General features: G+C 44.6%; 1 protein-coding gene across 1 annotated transcript in view; it reads left to right on the top strand.

Annotated features, from left to right (window-relative positions):
• The window catches only part of CTNNBL1 (catenin beta like 1), a 160265-nt gene that overhangs the window by 121260 nt on the left and 22340 nt on the right, over positions 1–16665 (top strand). The window contains exons 12-13 of the mRNA XM_043883285.1: positions 10546–10643; positions 12351–12431. Of these exons, the coding sequence (XP_043739220.1) occupies positions 10546–10643; positions 12351–12431 (179 nt within the window). The remainder of the gene's footprint in view (positions 1–10545; positions 10644–12350; positions 12432–16665) is intronic.

Here is a 16665-nt window from a genome sequence, read left to right on the forward strand (position 1 = left end):
AGGCCAGCATGTGATCAGGATGCAACATGGAAGTAGCAAGGTGACACTTTTGGCAGGTGCCTAGGTGAGAGAATCTCTTGTGATGCTCTTTCTCAGTGCTGCTAGGTCGCCTCAATCGTGTCCGACTCTGTGCAACCCCATAGACGGCAGCCCACCAGGCTCTGCTGTCCCTAGGATTCTCCAGGCAAGAACACTGGAGTTGGAGTGGGTTGCCATTCCCTTCTCCAGTGCATGAAAGTGAAAAGGGAAAGTGAAGTCGCTCAGTCGTGTCCGACTCTTCGCGACCCCATGGCCTGCAGCCCAGCGGGCTCCTCCTTCTGTGGGACTTCCCAGGCAAGGGTACTGGAGTGGGTGCCGTTTTTCAGTGCAGCGGGTTTCAAACCCGTTGAGTGCCTCCCGTGCACATGGCTCATTTGATACAATGGACTTAATAGAAGGTACAGCCCCATTTTACAAATAAGAGAACTGAGGCTCAGAAATTAAACAGTATGCCATGGTTTAGTTTAACCAGCTAGTGAGTGCCAGAGGCAAGATTTGAATCCGAGTCCGTGTGATCCTAAAGCCCCACATCAGTCCTTCATTCATTCACTTGACGTTTCTGGAGGAGGTCCCAGAAGTTAGTCTCATCAGTGTCCCTCTCAGCAGTAGACGCTGATAGACCTAGTTGTTTATAGGCCTGTGTGGTTGAGTAGCTCTCCTCACAGAGAGAGCTGATGTTAGCCTATTGGGATTTGAACCATTCTTCTTTAAGAATAAGGATGGGAAACGCAGTTCCATCTTACTTTCTACAAAATTGGCACACACTGTATGTAAGAGGCTGGTTAGAGGGACAGCCATGGTCTGGTTGTGCCATTCTGGAAAGACTTCTTATCTGAGTTCTTAACCCAAAGAGCCACATCCCTAAGAGATGAGAACTCTCTGAAACTCCATAGAAATGTGACGTGTGTGGGGGTGTGTGTGTGAGACAATAGCATACATAGGGTTCGTCAGATTCTCAAAAGTGTTTATCATGATTTTAAGAAGAAAAGAATGTGGGGGGGGGGGGTGCTACAAATGGCAGATTTATATTTCAGTATCCTGGAAAGTGACTTTTGACCAGAAGCAAATCCCATCCTTTATCAGGGCTATTGTTTCTGTACTCGAAATCCGAGAGGAATTGAACTGAAGATTTCTGATTCTCCTTTCAGCTCTGAAAATTACATAATTCTCACTGACCCTAGAGAATCAAACTTTTACCCGCTTGCATATACCAAGGCTAATACCTTGCATATGCATCAGAGCTTCCCTGGTGGCTCAGCTGGTGAAGAGTCCGCCTGCTATGCAGGAGACCTGGGTTTGATCCCTGGGTAGGGAAGGTGCCCTGGAGAACGGAATGGCTCCCCACTCCAGTATTCTTACCTGGAGAATCCCATGGACAGAGGAGCCTGGCAGGCTACAGTCCATGGGGTTGCAAAAAGTTGGACACAACTGAGCGACTTTTTTTTTTTTTTTTTTTTTTTAATATACCCAAGGAGGCATCTAACCCATTGCTAATCACTCTTGAGAGACCCTGAAGAGTTGATCTGGGGGAAGAATGGGCCAGAGCCACCCCTCTAAGGCAGTTTCACTAGTTAGTGTGTGAGGCAGCCACATTGTCTGACTGTTGAGCAAGACACCCAGCAGGCAGGGACTCACATGGGCGTACAGTTTCAGTGCTGGCTCTCTAATACTCCACCAGGATCTCTGCCTCCTTACCTAGTGACTTCAAAGTGTAGATTTGCTTGGGCTTCCCCTCTCTGGAGCCTTGTGGATTCCTTTAGTGTGTGTGTGTGTGTGCGTGCATATGTTCTTCTCTTCCTGGGCCCTGCCGTAGAGATTGTTCTCTGCAGTGGGAGCCACCATATCTGCCCTGTCTGTGTTGACAGCTCCATAGCCATCCTTCACCCCCATTTTATCCTGTCGAAATGACAGAGCAGTTGAGCGGTGTTGGCCAGCAGATAAACCTGTTATCTCCCCTGCTTTCTGTGCCAGCAGCTCTTCCCATCTCCTCGGTCCATGAAAAATTGACACCACCTTGGGCTGAAATCTGTTCCTAGGGAAGCTACATTTATTAGTGGCTAATGAAACCATGTGTGTGTGTTTGTGCTCACGTACAGGCACAAAACTTGGGGTGGATGAAGTATTTTCCTATCTGGCAGCCACCAGTGACCTACAGCCAGCCACAAAACTCAGAGACAGAGAGAGACAGAAAGAACATACGCAGATTCAGGTCTCCTGAAATGGGCAACCTGTCCTTTACTTAAAAATCCCAAGCAAACATGTATATGTCATTTGTTCTCAGTGTACCACTGCAATTGGTCAGGGTATCTCCTGCTCCAGGCTGGAATGAGTTATGGAAATGTATGTTAATATTATCTAGTTCCAGAAAAAAAAAAGATTCTTCTGTTTATTACATTTTCTTCTGTGAAAATTACAGCTCCTGATGCTTTCTCTGTGCCACCAGCACCCCACACCTCATCTTGTTGAGACATACAAAGAACATTCTCTTGGGAATTCCTTGACCATCCAGTGGTTCAGTTCAGTTCAGTCGCTTAGTTGTGTCCGACTTTTTGTGACGCCATGGACTGCAGCACGCCAGGCCTCCCTGTCCATCACCAACTCCCGGAGTCTACCCAAACTCAAATCCACTGAGTCGGTGATACCATCCAACCATCTCATCCTCTGTCGTCCCCTTCTCCTCCCACCTTCAGTCTTTCCCAGCATCAGGGTCTTTTCTAGTGAGTCAGTTCTTTGCATCAGGTGGCCAAAGTATTGGAGTTTCAGCCTCAATATCAGTCCTTCCAATGAACACTCAGGACTGATCTCCTTTAGGATGGACTGGTTGGATCTCCTTGTAGTCCAAGGGACTCTCAAAGGTCTTCTCCAACACCATAGTTCAAAAGCATCAATTCTTCGGTGCTCAGCTTTCCTTATAGTCCAACTCTCACATCCATACATGACCACTGGAAAAACCATAGCCTTGACTAGACGGACCTTTGTTGGCAAAGTAATGTCTCTGCTTTTTACTATGCTGTCTAGGTTGGTCATAACTTCCCTTCCAAGGAGTAAGCGTCTTTTAATTTCATGGCTGCAGTCACCATCTGCAGTGATTTTGGAGCCCAAAAAAATAAAGTCTGCCACTGTTTCCATTGTTTCCCCATCTATTTCCCATGAAGTGATGGGACCGGATGCCATGATCTTAGTTTTCTGAATGTTGAGCTTTAAGCCAACTTTTTCACTCTCCTCTTTCACTTTCATCAAGAGGCTCTTTAGTTCTTCTTCACTTTCTGCCATAAGGGTGGTGTCATCTGCATACCTGAGGTTATTGATATTTCTCCCAGCAATCTTGATTCCAGCTTGTGCTTCATCCAGCCCAGCATTTCTCATGATGTATTCTACATATCAGTTAAATAAGCAGGGTGACGATATACAGCCTTGACGTACTCCTTTTCCTATTTGGAACCAGTCTGTTGTTCCATGTCCAGTTCTAACTGTTGCTTCCTGACCTGTATACAGATTTCTCAAGAGGCAGGTCAGGTGGTCTGGTATTCCCGTCTCTTGAAGAATTTTCCACAGTTTGTTGTGATCCACACAGTCAAAGGCTTTGGCATAGTCAATAAAGCAGAAATAGATGTTTTTCTGGAACTCTCTTGGTTTTTCAGTGATCCAGCGGATGTTGGCAATTTGATCTCTGGTTCCTCTACCTTTTCTAAATCCAGCTTGAACATCTGAAAGTTCACGGTTCACAGTACTGTTGAAGCCTAGCTTGGAGAATTTTGACATCTAGCATTTGACAGCTAGCATTTGACATCTAGAATTTTGACAGCTAGCATTATTTTGCTAGCATGTGAGATGAGTGCAATTGTGCAGTAGTTTGAACATTCTTTGGCATTGCCTTTCTTTGGGATTAGAATGAAAACTGACCTTTTTCAGTCCTGTGGCCACCACTGAGTTTTCCAAATTTGCTGACATATTGAGTGCAGCACTTTCATAGCATCATCTTTTAGGATTTGAAATAGCTCAACTGGAATTCCATCACCTCCACTAGCTTTGTTTGTAGTGATGCTTCCTAAGGCCCACTTGACTTCACATTGCAGGACGTCTGGCTCTAGCTAAGTGATCACACCATTGTGATTATCTGGGTCGTGAAGATCTTTTTTGTACAGTTCTTCTGTGTATTCTTGCCACCTCTTCTTAATATCTTCTGCTTCTGTTAGGTCCCTCCCATTTCTGTCCTTTACTGAGCCAGTCTTTGCATGAAATGTTCCCTTGGTATCTCTAATTTTCTTGAAGAGATCTCTAGTCTTTCCCATTCTATTGTTTTCCTTTATTTCTTTACATTGATCACTGAGGAAAGCTTTCTTATCTCTCCTTGCTATTCTTTGGAACTTAGGATTCCGCTAACTGGGCCCCGAATTTGATCCCTGGTCAGAGAACTAAGATCCTGCAGGCTGCTTGGCCCAGCCAAAAAAAGGAACATTTTCTTACAGTTCCTCATCCATCTTAATCAGGAAGATGAAACAGGGAATTATTGAGAAGTTCTGGTTCGGTATTTTGTAGAACTGCTCCATTCTTTATTTGGACTCTACTAGAAGTTGCTTCTGGAAAGAGTGATTCAGTAAAAGAGAAAAGAGGGGTTGTTGGTCATATCTTACCTCCAGATGGCCTTTCACTTCATTTTCCTCTCATTTGAACTGCTGAGTTTTTCTTCACCCACATTTGCATAGTGCCTATCTTTTGCACTCAGTGAGCCCCCCATGAAGCACATTTTTTGGGCTTTGCACAGTTTAGTTTCTGATCTTATTTTCCTTCTTTAAAAGCTTTGGATTACCTTTTACATGTGGGAAGCATGTAACCTATTAGGAAAAGCTTACATTTTGGAGTCAGACATGAGCTCAAATCTAAGCTCCCACCACTCTCTGAAGGACATGACCTTAAGTAGGTTGATTAACCACACTGACAGTTGGATTCTGCATTATAATACAGAAATGGGAGTAGTACCTTTCTCATAGCTTACTAGTAAAGATTCATTGAAAATATTGTATACAGATTCAATCCTGCTGTTATAGATACACAATCAACTGGTGACAGTTATTATTGTACCCTGCTTACTTTTACTTTCAGATAGGATTTTGAAGCAATTTACAGCAAAACAATGTGGCGATGCTAAATCTTGGCTTTGAGTAAGAATTTGTCAAGACAGATGTCAAACTAGGGGAAATATTTGCAGTGTAAAAGACAAAAGGGTAATATTCTTAATTCATAAAGAGCTCATAGAAATCAAAATTGGCAAAGGATGTAAGGCCAGGCAGTTCACACAGAGAGCAATACAGATGGTCAGTAAACATCAGAAAAGGAGTTTGACCTTATTCGTAACAAGAACAAAAACGTGCTAATCAAAAGAAGATTCCATTTTTTACCTACCAGGTTGTCATAATTTCTAAGTTGGATAATATCCAATATGAGAGAGGATATGAGAAAACAGATACTCTTTTACAATATGTATGTAAAAGCATGTTTCCACTCTCTGTGTATATGTGATACATGTGTATGTTCATGTTACACAGTACATACCTACATGCACATACTGGTTAGTTAACTTACTTAATGTCACGTTCTCGAGCAAGTGGTGGGAGCTTAGATTTAAACCATGTTGTCTGACTCCAAAATGTAAGCTTTTCCTACTAAGTTTCATGCTTCCCACACAATAAAGGTAATCATCAAAGTTTTTTATATGTGTACAATGCATACATATACATACATACACATACTGAGAGTGAAAGTCAATTGGTACAGCCTTCTTGGAAGACCATTTGTCAGTGTCTTAAAAAAAAACAATTTTTTTTTCTGAGTTTCTGTCCTTTATTTACTATAGGCAAATCTATATACCTCAGTTGAATTGGCCTGGTAATAGTTTGGGCTTCTTTTTGAACTATTTTGTAGACCAAATTATCTCCAGCTTCTAGGAAACAATATATACAGTAAAGACAGACCAGTATGTTTCTGTCTTCAGTATCCCCTTCCTCCACCCAGCCCCCACCGCACCCCTGTGCATGTAGAAGTGACGTCTCTTCCTGCTGTAATAGCAAGGGCCCTAGGTCAGTCCATCTGTGCTTTCTTTTAGTTTTTCAACATTATGTATGTCAATAGCTTTTGACTCACCCACAGCCAGTGCTAGGTCCATGCAAAAGTGTATCCATGCCAGAAATAAAGGTGTAAGTGTCAGAATATGTGTTCATGGATGTTCATTGTGGCATTATTTCTAACAGCAAAGACGAAACAACCCAAAACTGGAAACCATGTAAAATAACCATGATTGGGGACATTAGTTAAATTATGATAAATAAGTGAAATTGTGCATAACCATTTAAAATAAAAAATGTGTTGATATGGAAAGGTATGAAGAGAAGACCTGTGTGTGTGTATGTATGTATGTATATACATTTTTTCCCCTCCCCTGTAAATATACACACGATACTTAGTAGTTTTTTGTCATTTGGAAGAGATGAACGGGGTAGTGAGAGGAGTGGGGGAGGAATGTATTAGTACATGCTCAGTGAATAATTGTTAAGGACATTTATACCTTTTTGTATAGTTTGGTTTTTAACCATAACTATATAATCATTAATGATGCATCCATTGCTTTGATTTTAAAAATTCATTGGTGGAGGACAGAAGGAATCAATAGTAAAGCAATTGTAAAAAATTGATTCCTGTAGTTGAACATAGACTCATCTTTGAGCTTCCTGGTAGCCAAGGCAAAGCAGGAACTCAGGTAAATTAAAAATTCATCAGGAAAGAGAAATATTTTCCTGATCTTGGTCTCTGAAAGGAATCTAGCAGCCAAGGATTGAGCTAAACTCTTATCTCGTATTGTCTGTCTCCAGCTTAAAATTCATTTGTGGATTTTTGTGACTTTTTTCTCCAGACTCTTCCCCATCTGACTGGCCTTGCCTCCCTCGTGTGTGTATAGCACTCCATCCAAGCTGGCCTTTGCATGTATTGCTCCTTCTTCCTGAGTGCTCTATCTTCTCTACCTAGTTGTCAGCCTTGACTTTTTTGTTGCGTTTGCTTTTATGATTTTCAGTTGTTCCTTACCTCCAGTGGGAATCCCTCTAGGTCCGTTATGCCTCCCCTGTGCTCCTTCCATCCCCTCTGCCTACCTTAGTGATGAAACTTGGCACATTGCACTGTAGTTCTTGTTTTGTTTTCCCCACGAAATAAGCACCTCCTTAAGGTTAGGGATACTGTGTTGTTTGGAAGCTCTGATCACCAAGTGGTTGTCAAGCACAGAGATAAGTGGTCAGTGAATGAATGAGTGAGTCATCTGAAGTTGGAGTTCTACCTCTTTCACCAGTTAGCCATGTGGACAAGTCACTTCTCTCTGGGCCTCGATTTTTCTATCAGTACAAAAAGAGATTTGGCCCCAGATAATCTGTGAGATCTCTCTGGCTAATCTTTTTTTTCCTTCCTCTATGGTTGTCAGATTGTCATACATATATATATACACATACATGGAGGTTGTTACCAGTTGTCACGCTGAGTAATTTCAAAGTTTCAGAACTAAGCTTGTTAAAATTCACTGCTTTTATTATGACCTGTCCCACATCTGTTCACCAGCTGAAGAGATCAGAGCCACATCCGGTTGTTTGGCCCAAGATTACAGAACTGATTATATTCCCCCCACCCCCCACCCCATCTTCTTTCCTCTAATCTTTTCCCCTTGACATACACAGAAGTTGTTTGTGGTTTTTTTTCCTGCCATGAGCCTCCAAAGACATCATTTCTTGTTCTACTTTGTCACCGTGAGCTGAGCCATCTCGGTTCACTGTCCTTACCTTAGGTTCAGGATGTTTTTTCTCATCTTGCCCCACTCCTGTTCCCTTCCCCTTCCTTTTGTTCAGGATGGAGATTAAAGCACCTCAATCCAAGCTTCACAACAAAAGTTAGCAGGAAGATATTGGGGTGACCCTGGAGTCACTTTGAGAAGCTGTTTAATACCTCTCTCTACAGCATATTTTATGAAAAACTTTATACTTAAAAAAGTGAATCTACTGATTAGAGAGATCTTTTATTCAAACTCATGGCTCCCTAGGAAAAAGTCATCCACTCATTCCCAAATGCAAAATATCTTTAAGGACCATTTTGTAACTGATGAGTATATTACCAATGCAGAGGTGCTCTTACTCTGAACTTGGAATAGGCACTGTGTCCAAAAGGTGAAAGCTATACAAAGGCATTTGAAAAATACCCAGAATTTAAGAGTGGTTTGTTTGTCTGGTTCTCCTCACCTCCCACCACTACCACCAAAAATTTGCACTGAAAACCTGCCTTCTTCCCATTCATTCAGCACGTATTTCTGAAACACCTATTATATGCCAGGCGTTGTTGTGGGGCCAGGGATGTATCAGTGAACAAAGCAGACTAAAATCCCTTCCTTCAAGGAGCTCATATTCTAGTTGAAGGGCAGCAGTAAAAAAACAAACTGCACAGCATGTTAGAAGATAATGCATGCTGAAGAGAAAAATAAAGCAGATAAGACTTGGAAATAGGCAGCATTGGGGCTTTTCGTTTTTAAATAGGGTGGTCAAAGAAAAGCCTCATTGAGAAGAGGACAGTTTGAGTAGGACTGGATCTGAGGACTGAGCCATGCAGATATTCTGGTGAGGAGTATCTCAGGCAGGGAAAACAGTAAGCACAGAGGCCCCAGGACAGGAGTATGTCTGACATTAGAAAACAGCATTCAGTCTGAGTGAGTTGGGGCCAGTAGTAGAGGGTTTACACAGAGCAATGATAGAGTGTGACTTTGTTTTAACTGATTGTTCTATGGAGATCAAGGCGAAGGGGGCAAGGGTGGACGCAGAGTCCCACAAGCAGGCTGTTGTTGAGTATTCCCAGCAAGAGATGATGGTGCTGTGCACCAGAGTTATGAAGGGGGGGGGGGGGGGCAGCAGTAAGAAGAGATGGAATTCTGGATGTAATTTGAAGGTACAGCTGACAAGGTTTCTGTGGGACGTGTGAGAAAGAGGAGAATCAAGGGTATCACCGCTGTTTCACTTGAGAAGCTGGAGAGCATGGTTGCCATTAACTCAGTGGATAAGACTGTGGGCACAGGTCTAAGGAGAAAGGTCAGGAGCTTGGTTTTGGACATGTTCAGTTTAAAGGACCTGTTAGACAACCAAGTGGAGAGAGCAGGTAGACAGATGAATGCATGAACCTGCGTTCAGAGAACAGAACTGACCTGTAGAGGTTGGGAGTAGTCAGCACGTTAAGTGGCGCAGTGGTAAAGAATCTGCCTGCCAACGCAAGAGACATAAGCGAGGCGGGTTCAACCCTGAGTCAGGAAGATCCCCTAGAGTAGAAAGTGGCAATCCACTCCAGTATTATTGCCTAGGAAAATCCCATGGACAGAGGAGCCTGGCAGGCTATAGTTTGTGGGGTCACAGGAAGTCGGACACAGCTGGGCACACACGCATGCAACTGGTCTTTAAAGCTATGGGACTAGATGGGATGCCCAGGAAGGTGAATGTAGCTGGAAGAAGGTGAATAACTCTCGCACTAGGAGATTGGGGAAATGAAGTAGTGAGGAATGCTTCTGATATAAGTGATGGAAAAAACCAAATACACAATTGTATCTGTGCTACCATAAGAATTCTTCCTTGTGACTTTATTAATCAGATGACTTTTTGAGAACTCAAAGTAACTTTGGCATATGAACGTGTTCTTCGCTCAGTTTTCAAAACAGAATATGTTGCCCACACTGTAGGTATTTTATTTAAAAATAAACGTTTCTCTGCCATCTCCTTTTCAAGGTCATTATTCTTGATTTTTAAAAACTATTTTTAAAGAAAAGAACCTCTTAACAGCTGAAGCCTATAATATACCCTTCAATCACCTTCTTCTGCCCTGGCTAGAATAATAGTATCTCATAATAGAAGCCCATAGGTTATATGAACTGAAAAAAAAGCAGTTATCATTTTGAAGTACTTACTATCCAGCTGTCTTTAAACAGGTAAGGATTATAGCTGCACCAGAATATAAGTGATAGCTCTTGGACCCCATCATATTTCTGATTTAATTCTGGGATATTTGCTTGGGAAAGTTTTAAGATAATTTGAGAATATGATAAAACATGTCTTATTTGTTCATTGCGTGCTGCCCTCATGGTTAGTATTCATACACTGTTCACAGGTTATTTCTGTAAATGGGGGGGATTAGTTTGAGGTTCTGTTGTGGACAATAGAACTCAATTAATTCCAGGCAGAACAGAAATTCTAACTTAGTTTTGATTCAGTTGCTCAAGTTGTCCTTGGGGATGTAATCCCCTTTGAATATATTTCTTGTGCTGTCTGTGAAAATCAGTTTAGTTTTCCATTGACACAGTTTAGGTTCTTGTCTTATTAATCAATAGCAGCAGTCAGGGAAGGCCTACTTATTCCTCCTCCAATAGAACCAGATCAGGCTTGAAGAGAGGTAATAATTACTGCTCTGATCACAGCATGTTCTCTTTTTTCCTTCCCAACCCAGAGCATGTCTGTTCGATCCTCGCTTCCCTCCTGCGGAACCTGAGAGGGCAGCAGCGGACCCGGCTTCTGAATAAATTCACTGAAAATGACAGTGAGAAGGTAGGCCCTTGGTGGACTGTAAGATGGGGCCAGGACCCAGCGGAAGGAAAGGGCTGCCTCCCCAGTGTGACCTGACGAGTGCTGGGTAGAGTGATCCTGCCCCCAAAATGTCTTCTCCGGCATCTGGGCCCCACTGCTCCGGGTCTCAGAGGGTTTTCTGGCTGTCCTGCCTCTCATTTCCAAATGCAATTTCCCTAACCCCAAATATTTTGAAACCATTTCTGTACGCACTAATGTACCATTACGGATCATTAGGACGAGGAGGAAAAGACTAAGTCAGTGCTTTAAAAATTCGTAACATGCAGTGAAACCATTTGCTCCCATATAAGTAATAGAAATAAATGCAACTGTTGTCTGAAAAAAAAAAAGGCCATCAGGTTAGGACAGAGAACATCTTAGCAGTCGTGTCACCCTGGTGACATCATCTAATGTCTATGTGTTAGTTTCCTCATCTTTAAAATTAGGATTGCTCTCTATCTTCCCTGCCTACCTTATCAGGTTTTTCTAATGTTTAAGGAAATAGTGGATATGAGAATACTTTGTAAACTGAAACCTGTAAGATTTCAGGGTCTTCCTTGTTAACCAGGGAAGGTGTGGGCACAGTCTCCTGTCTGATGCCATGTTGAAGCAATATCTATTATTAATACCAGCCCATGGGTAAATAGGCTTCCCAGGTGGCTCAGTGATAAAGAATTCACCTGCCAATACAGGAGACACAAGAGATGCTGTTTCAGTCCCTGGGCAGGAAGATCCCCTGGAGGAGGAAATGGCAACCCACTCCAGTATTCTTGCCAGGAGAATCCCATGGACAGAGGAGCCTGGTGGGCTACAGACCATGGGGTCGCAAAGAGTTGGACACAGCTAAGTGACAGAGTGCTCGCACGTGCACATGGACACATACACACACACACACACATACACACACACATACACACACACACACGCACACACAGCACACACTGGGTAAATTCCAGGGTTACCAACAACCATGGTGGTGCCAACCCAGTAAAAAGAGGTCAGAAGTCTAGGCTAGCTTCACAGTCTTCCTTCAACCTCTTGGAAGTCTAAGGGGAAAAAAAACAGAAACTTTTTCAAACCTACTGAGTGTTCCTTGGGCATATTTGAAGCGACTTTTGTGAAGTTTGAAACTGGTTTTTAGGTTACTGCCAAACAAAAGTCAGGGCTTTTTTTAAGTTGCTGAAGGAGTTTTTCTTGCACTCTGTTCTCACTCAAAAGCAACTAAAGAGATTTTACTCAGACCTTTTTAAAAAAAAGATCAGCTCTGGGGCAGAATCCGAACATGAAAGGTTTCAGTTTGAAAAAAAGAAGTTTCGGTAAAGTTCTGAGTGAATATCAAGTATGTAACTTCAAGCTCCTCTTCTTTGCAAGAAGGGACTTGAATTTTTATTGATTTATTTGTTTTTAACAGCTTGAATTCAGGGGAGTCCTAGGAGGGCTGGGAACACATGATGTCCTTTGGTAATGGACCTGTGTTCAGTATCCATGCTAAGCGTTTGCTTTATTCTGCCCCAGCTGTTTGATCCATTGCTGATGTGTTCAAGGCAAAGCTCTGATCCAGAGTGAGAAGCGGGAGAGGGGCTCTCCCTTTGTGGGGAGCGACAGTGAGATGAATAGGAGCTCCGCTGTTCTCCTGCCCTGGTATTCTCTTCCCTTCTCACTCACGCCTGTGAAATACCTCTCTTTCAGGTTGACAGGCTGATGGAATTGCATTTTAAGTATCTGGATGCAGTGCAGGTGGCCGACAAGAAGATTGAAGGGGAAAAGCACGTATGTATCCCTGCCTGTCTCTTGCCAGCTCTTCTTGACTTGCACTCCATTTGGGTCCCTTGTGCACCCGTATCTCCCCACTGGACAGGCCAGGACAAAGGTGCCGTCTGCCCTCGTGTGCCAACTAGCATGTCATCCTGAGCAGGGGATGGTCTGCCAGCGATTATAGCTGCTCTTCTAACAGGAGTGAAGTCCCTGAAGAGGGTGGGTGTGTACGGTCGAGCCAGGGCTGACCTGGGAGTCTGGGTGGTTGCACAGGTACCCCTGACAAGAGCTCCTCCTTGAAAACCTGACCACGGCACAGTGCTGTGACTTGGTACCCCACTGGCAGAGTGTGTCTTGGCACACACACTTGCTGGCTTCAGTAATCATAGGGAGGCATTGGAAGGAAACCAGGAGGTCATTGAATCCAGTTCCTGCATTTGCAGATGGAACCTGGACACCTAGAGAAGGGAACTCAGAGCTCTGCAGCCCGGCCCGCACACCGGGTCACAGTGACTGAGCCGCACTGTCTGATGCGGTGGTTGCTGGGAGAGATGAAACCTGCTAGCTGTCTTTCTTGCCGGGCCGGACTTACCTCGGATGTTACGCCACCTCCTGTATTTTCACCTCCTTCTATTTTGTTCTCTGCCGCCTCTGGCCTCGGTAGCTTTCTCTTCTGTTTCTTGAATCAGGGCAGGTTTTCGTATCTATTGGTTAACATCCGATTTGCATTCTCTTCCCTATAAGACATTCCTCTGTCTTTGGTCAGGTTACAAAATGATCCTTTTCTTGCTCTTTTCAGAGTCGTTTTCTTTGTGATCTCGGTTTGCTGTATCACTCTCTTTTTTCACTCTTCTTGCCTAAAGACACACTTGAGGCTTTGGAGCCTTACTGGTGGGAGAGCGCGCCTCCGCAGCCCTCCCTTCTGTGTTGTTGGGGCAAGCCAGCCGTGAGGCAGAGCTGTGTGCATTGGGAATCACACAAGCATCTTCCCTCCAGCTGTGCCTCAGGCCAGGGTGAGCGACTAGAGCTTGGGGAACACAGTGACCTTGTTGTCTGTGTCCTTCTTAGCTACCCATTCCCTTTCACAAAATACACCTTCATTTATAAGTAGCAGAAGACAGTAACCATGTGTATCATTTTTGTGGTTTCGTTGTGCTCTCTAGACCTGGTGAGTCCTCAGATGTTTGTGGATTGATTGGATTGATTGCCTGGGCCTGTCTTCTTTTATATGATGAGACTACTACAAGATAAGTGGCAGAGACTCTGAATTCTGAGTCTGGACTTCAGATACCAGCATATTCTACACACAGTCCTTTCATTCCACACACATCACCCCCTCTATTTTATTCTTGGCTTAAACTTTCCTCTTCCATCGTTTCTTCCCTTTATAGCAGCGTGTACATGGTCGATACTTAGTGATTGTTAAAATGCCAGAGTAATGTATTCTTTTTCTTAGACTGAACAGTAATTAGAAACAGATTGAACTTTCCGTAGAATTTTGTAGGGAGACAGCCTCAGGACAACTAGAACCCCAGCTCTGATGGCGTCCCCCAAGTTATCTGCTGAAGGAGATTTTCAGGGCTGGTAGCAGGAACATGTGGGAGTCCGGGGACTGGGATTTGCGTGCAGGCACCTACCTCAGAATCACTGCTTGCCGCACCTTGTCACCACGCCTCATGTAGCTCGGGTTCTTAGCTATGACGTGGCTTCAGCAAAGGGGTCTCTCAAGTTAATGTTTTCATTAACATTAATGAAATGTTAACTTGATGTTTTCCCTCAGGTTCAGGTGAACATACTTTGGTAATTCTGCCATTTTTTGAAAATGGAATAAATGAAAAGCACAAGAAGAGGTTGATCAGCTGCTGTCTTCTGTATAGAAGAGCTGCAGCCTAGTGGAAAGGTGAGCGTGAGGCATAGGGAGCCAGACAAGCCTGGATTTGAACTTGAGCTCTGCTGCTTCCTAGCTCTGAGACCTTGGGCAAATGACTTCCCCCAGCTGTTTTTTCCCGGGGGGGTGGGGTGGGGGCTGAGCTGTGTCTTCATTGCTGCGCACAGGCTAGTTGTAGTGAGCTGGGGCTACTCTTTGTTGCAGTGTGAGGCCTTCTCACTGTAGCGGCTTCTCTTGTTGCAGAGCTCGGACTCAAGAGGCTTAGTTGCTCTGCAGCATGTGGGATCTTCCCGAACCAGGGTTCAAACCCGTGCCCCCTATGTTGGCAGGCAGCTTCTTAACTACTGGACGTACAGGGAAGTCCCCTCTCTGAGCCTTGATGTTCTCATCTGTAAAATGGACGCAACACCTCCCTTTCAGTGCTATTAGAAGACCAAGCATAAAGTGTCAGTACCTTGCTCAGCACTTAGCTGCTGCTGTTACTAGGTTTTCCTAGCTTCCTTTAAAATTCCTGGGTAACTCTTAAGTAAGCTAGGCCACCCTGTTCCTAAGAGCATCCTCCTTCCCAGATAACCCAGAATGAGCTGTCCTAGCAGACCAGAGCATTGGCCCCATCAGGTGCTTTGTCTGAGGTGAAGCTGGAATAAGCTTTGGTTTTTGCTTGTTGTTATTTTTTCTTTTTTTTTTTTGAGGGGGTATTGTTTTGTTTTTTAAGAGAGACCAGAGTAAGCTGTTGGGCATCAGGGAGCAGCTTGCATGGAGCTGTTCAGAAACTTGGCTTGCTTCCCACAAGATTATCTATTATCAGCATTGAAGAGGGTATGAAATTGATTAGCCCTGACAGAGAGTAATGGCTGCAGCCATTCTCCCCAGCATTCCCAGTGCTTCCGTGTGCCACAGGCGCGGGGCCCTGCCATTCCCTGACAAACATCTGTCTCCTTGATGCCAAGGCCGTTCAGCCGGCACTGGCAAACATTCCAAGGCTATTAGTGCTCAGCAGCCTCGGTGTTGCTTAGAGAGTCAGGGCGGGCTGGGGGGTGAGAGGTGCGTTTGTGAGCGGCGCGCTCTGCCAGCACTCAGGCTCCTCCTGCCAGATGAAGCTGCCTCCCAGTTATAAAGGGACTTGGAACAAACAACCTCTCTCCTGTCTCTCCTTCATGCAGTCTTCTCCCGTAAGTCACAAGCTGTTCATTGCCTCTTTCCACCCTACTCCCTTTAAACTTGAATGTCCTACACCTACTGAGAATTCAGCAAATATTTGTTGACCCGAATTGAATCCTTGTTTCTCTTGATAACATTGACTATCAGATCTGGAAGGAATAAATATCTCATATGTTGTGCCAGGCCTGCAACAAAAACACCTTAAATAAATTGACCAAGAGAAGGGGGATCAGGTATTGACAGTCTGAGTGTCTCAGAGCCACTGCTGTCCCTGGAGACTTCAGGCTGCCATGGGCACCGTGCAGATGTGCACCGGTTTACCATTGACCAAGATTCACCAAAAAGAATCCCATCATGTGGCACGTGTTTCTTAGGCATGTGCTTTGTGCAGGCACTATAAGCTTGACACCAGCTTGGGGTGAGCACAGGTTCAAGTGTCGAGGGAAGGGGCCCAGGGAGCCCTGCTACTGCTGCTGAGGGCTGGACGAATCCAGGGCGCAGGGGGAGCCATCTGCACCCCGAGTCACCCTGAACAGTTTTGTGGATGAGGCAGAAGCGGAGCTGCACCTCCAAAGGGGACATACAGGGCATTTCCAGGAACAGGAGCAAAGCAGAGGCGCTGGGAGGCCAGGTTAAGTTTGGGGGCAACTGTTAAATTATATTCCGAACAAAAGATGGGGGAGCGTGGACTTTAGAGCCAGGCTGCTTCGGGTTCTCTGACTGCCAACACACAGCCTCACTTCTCCAGCTTTCTTTTCTTCCTTTCTGGTGTTCTGTTTTTTAAAGTGCACATCTCAACCTGTGGGTGTGTGAGGAATTACACATTTCAGAATTCGGTGACATAGATATCACACACGTGAAAGCTGCTTTCACAGGTCCTGGCATGGAGAGTTGCGAGAGAACCTTCCCTTTTTCCTCTGTGAGGACTGTTTCTACCACCAGCCCTCCGCATACACGTATTTTATTCCTTCCCTTGTGCTGCGTGGTTTTGTGGGATCTCAGACCCACCCCCCTACCCCCCTACTTCTCCTCCTTCCTCTCCTGCTGCTGTGCCTTAACTTTCTGTCTCATAGTCTTTGCTTCTCCCTCTGTCCTGCCTCTTCTCAAGCTGGTGCCTCCTTCCACCTTCAGGTCTCAGCCTAAATGTCAGCCCCTCAGAGAGCTTTTCAGTGACCCCCCACGTGTGAAGCAGCGCCCCCC

This window comes from Cervus elaphus, chromosome 23 (assembly GCF_910594005.1).
Source record: "Cervus elaphus chromosome 23, mCerEla1.1, whole genome shotgun sequence".
Lineage (NCBI taxonomy): Eukaryota > Metazoa > Chordata > Mammalia > Artiodactyla > Cervidae > Cervus > Cervus elaphus.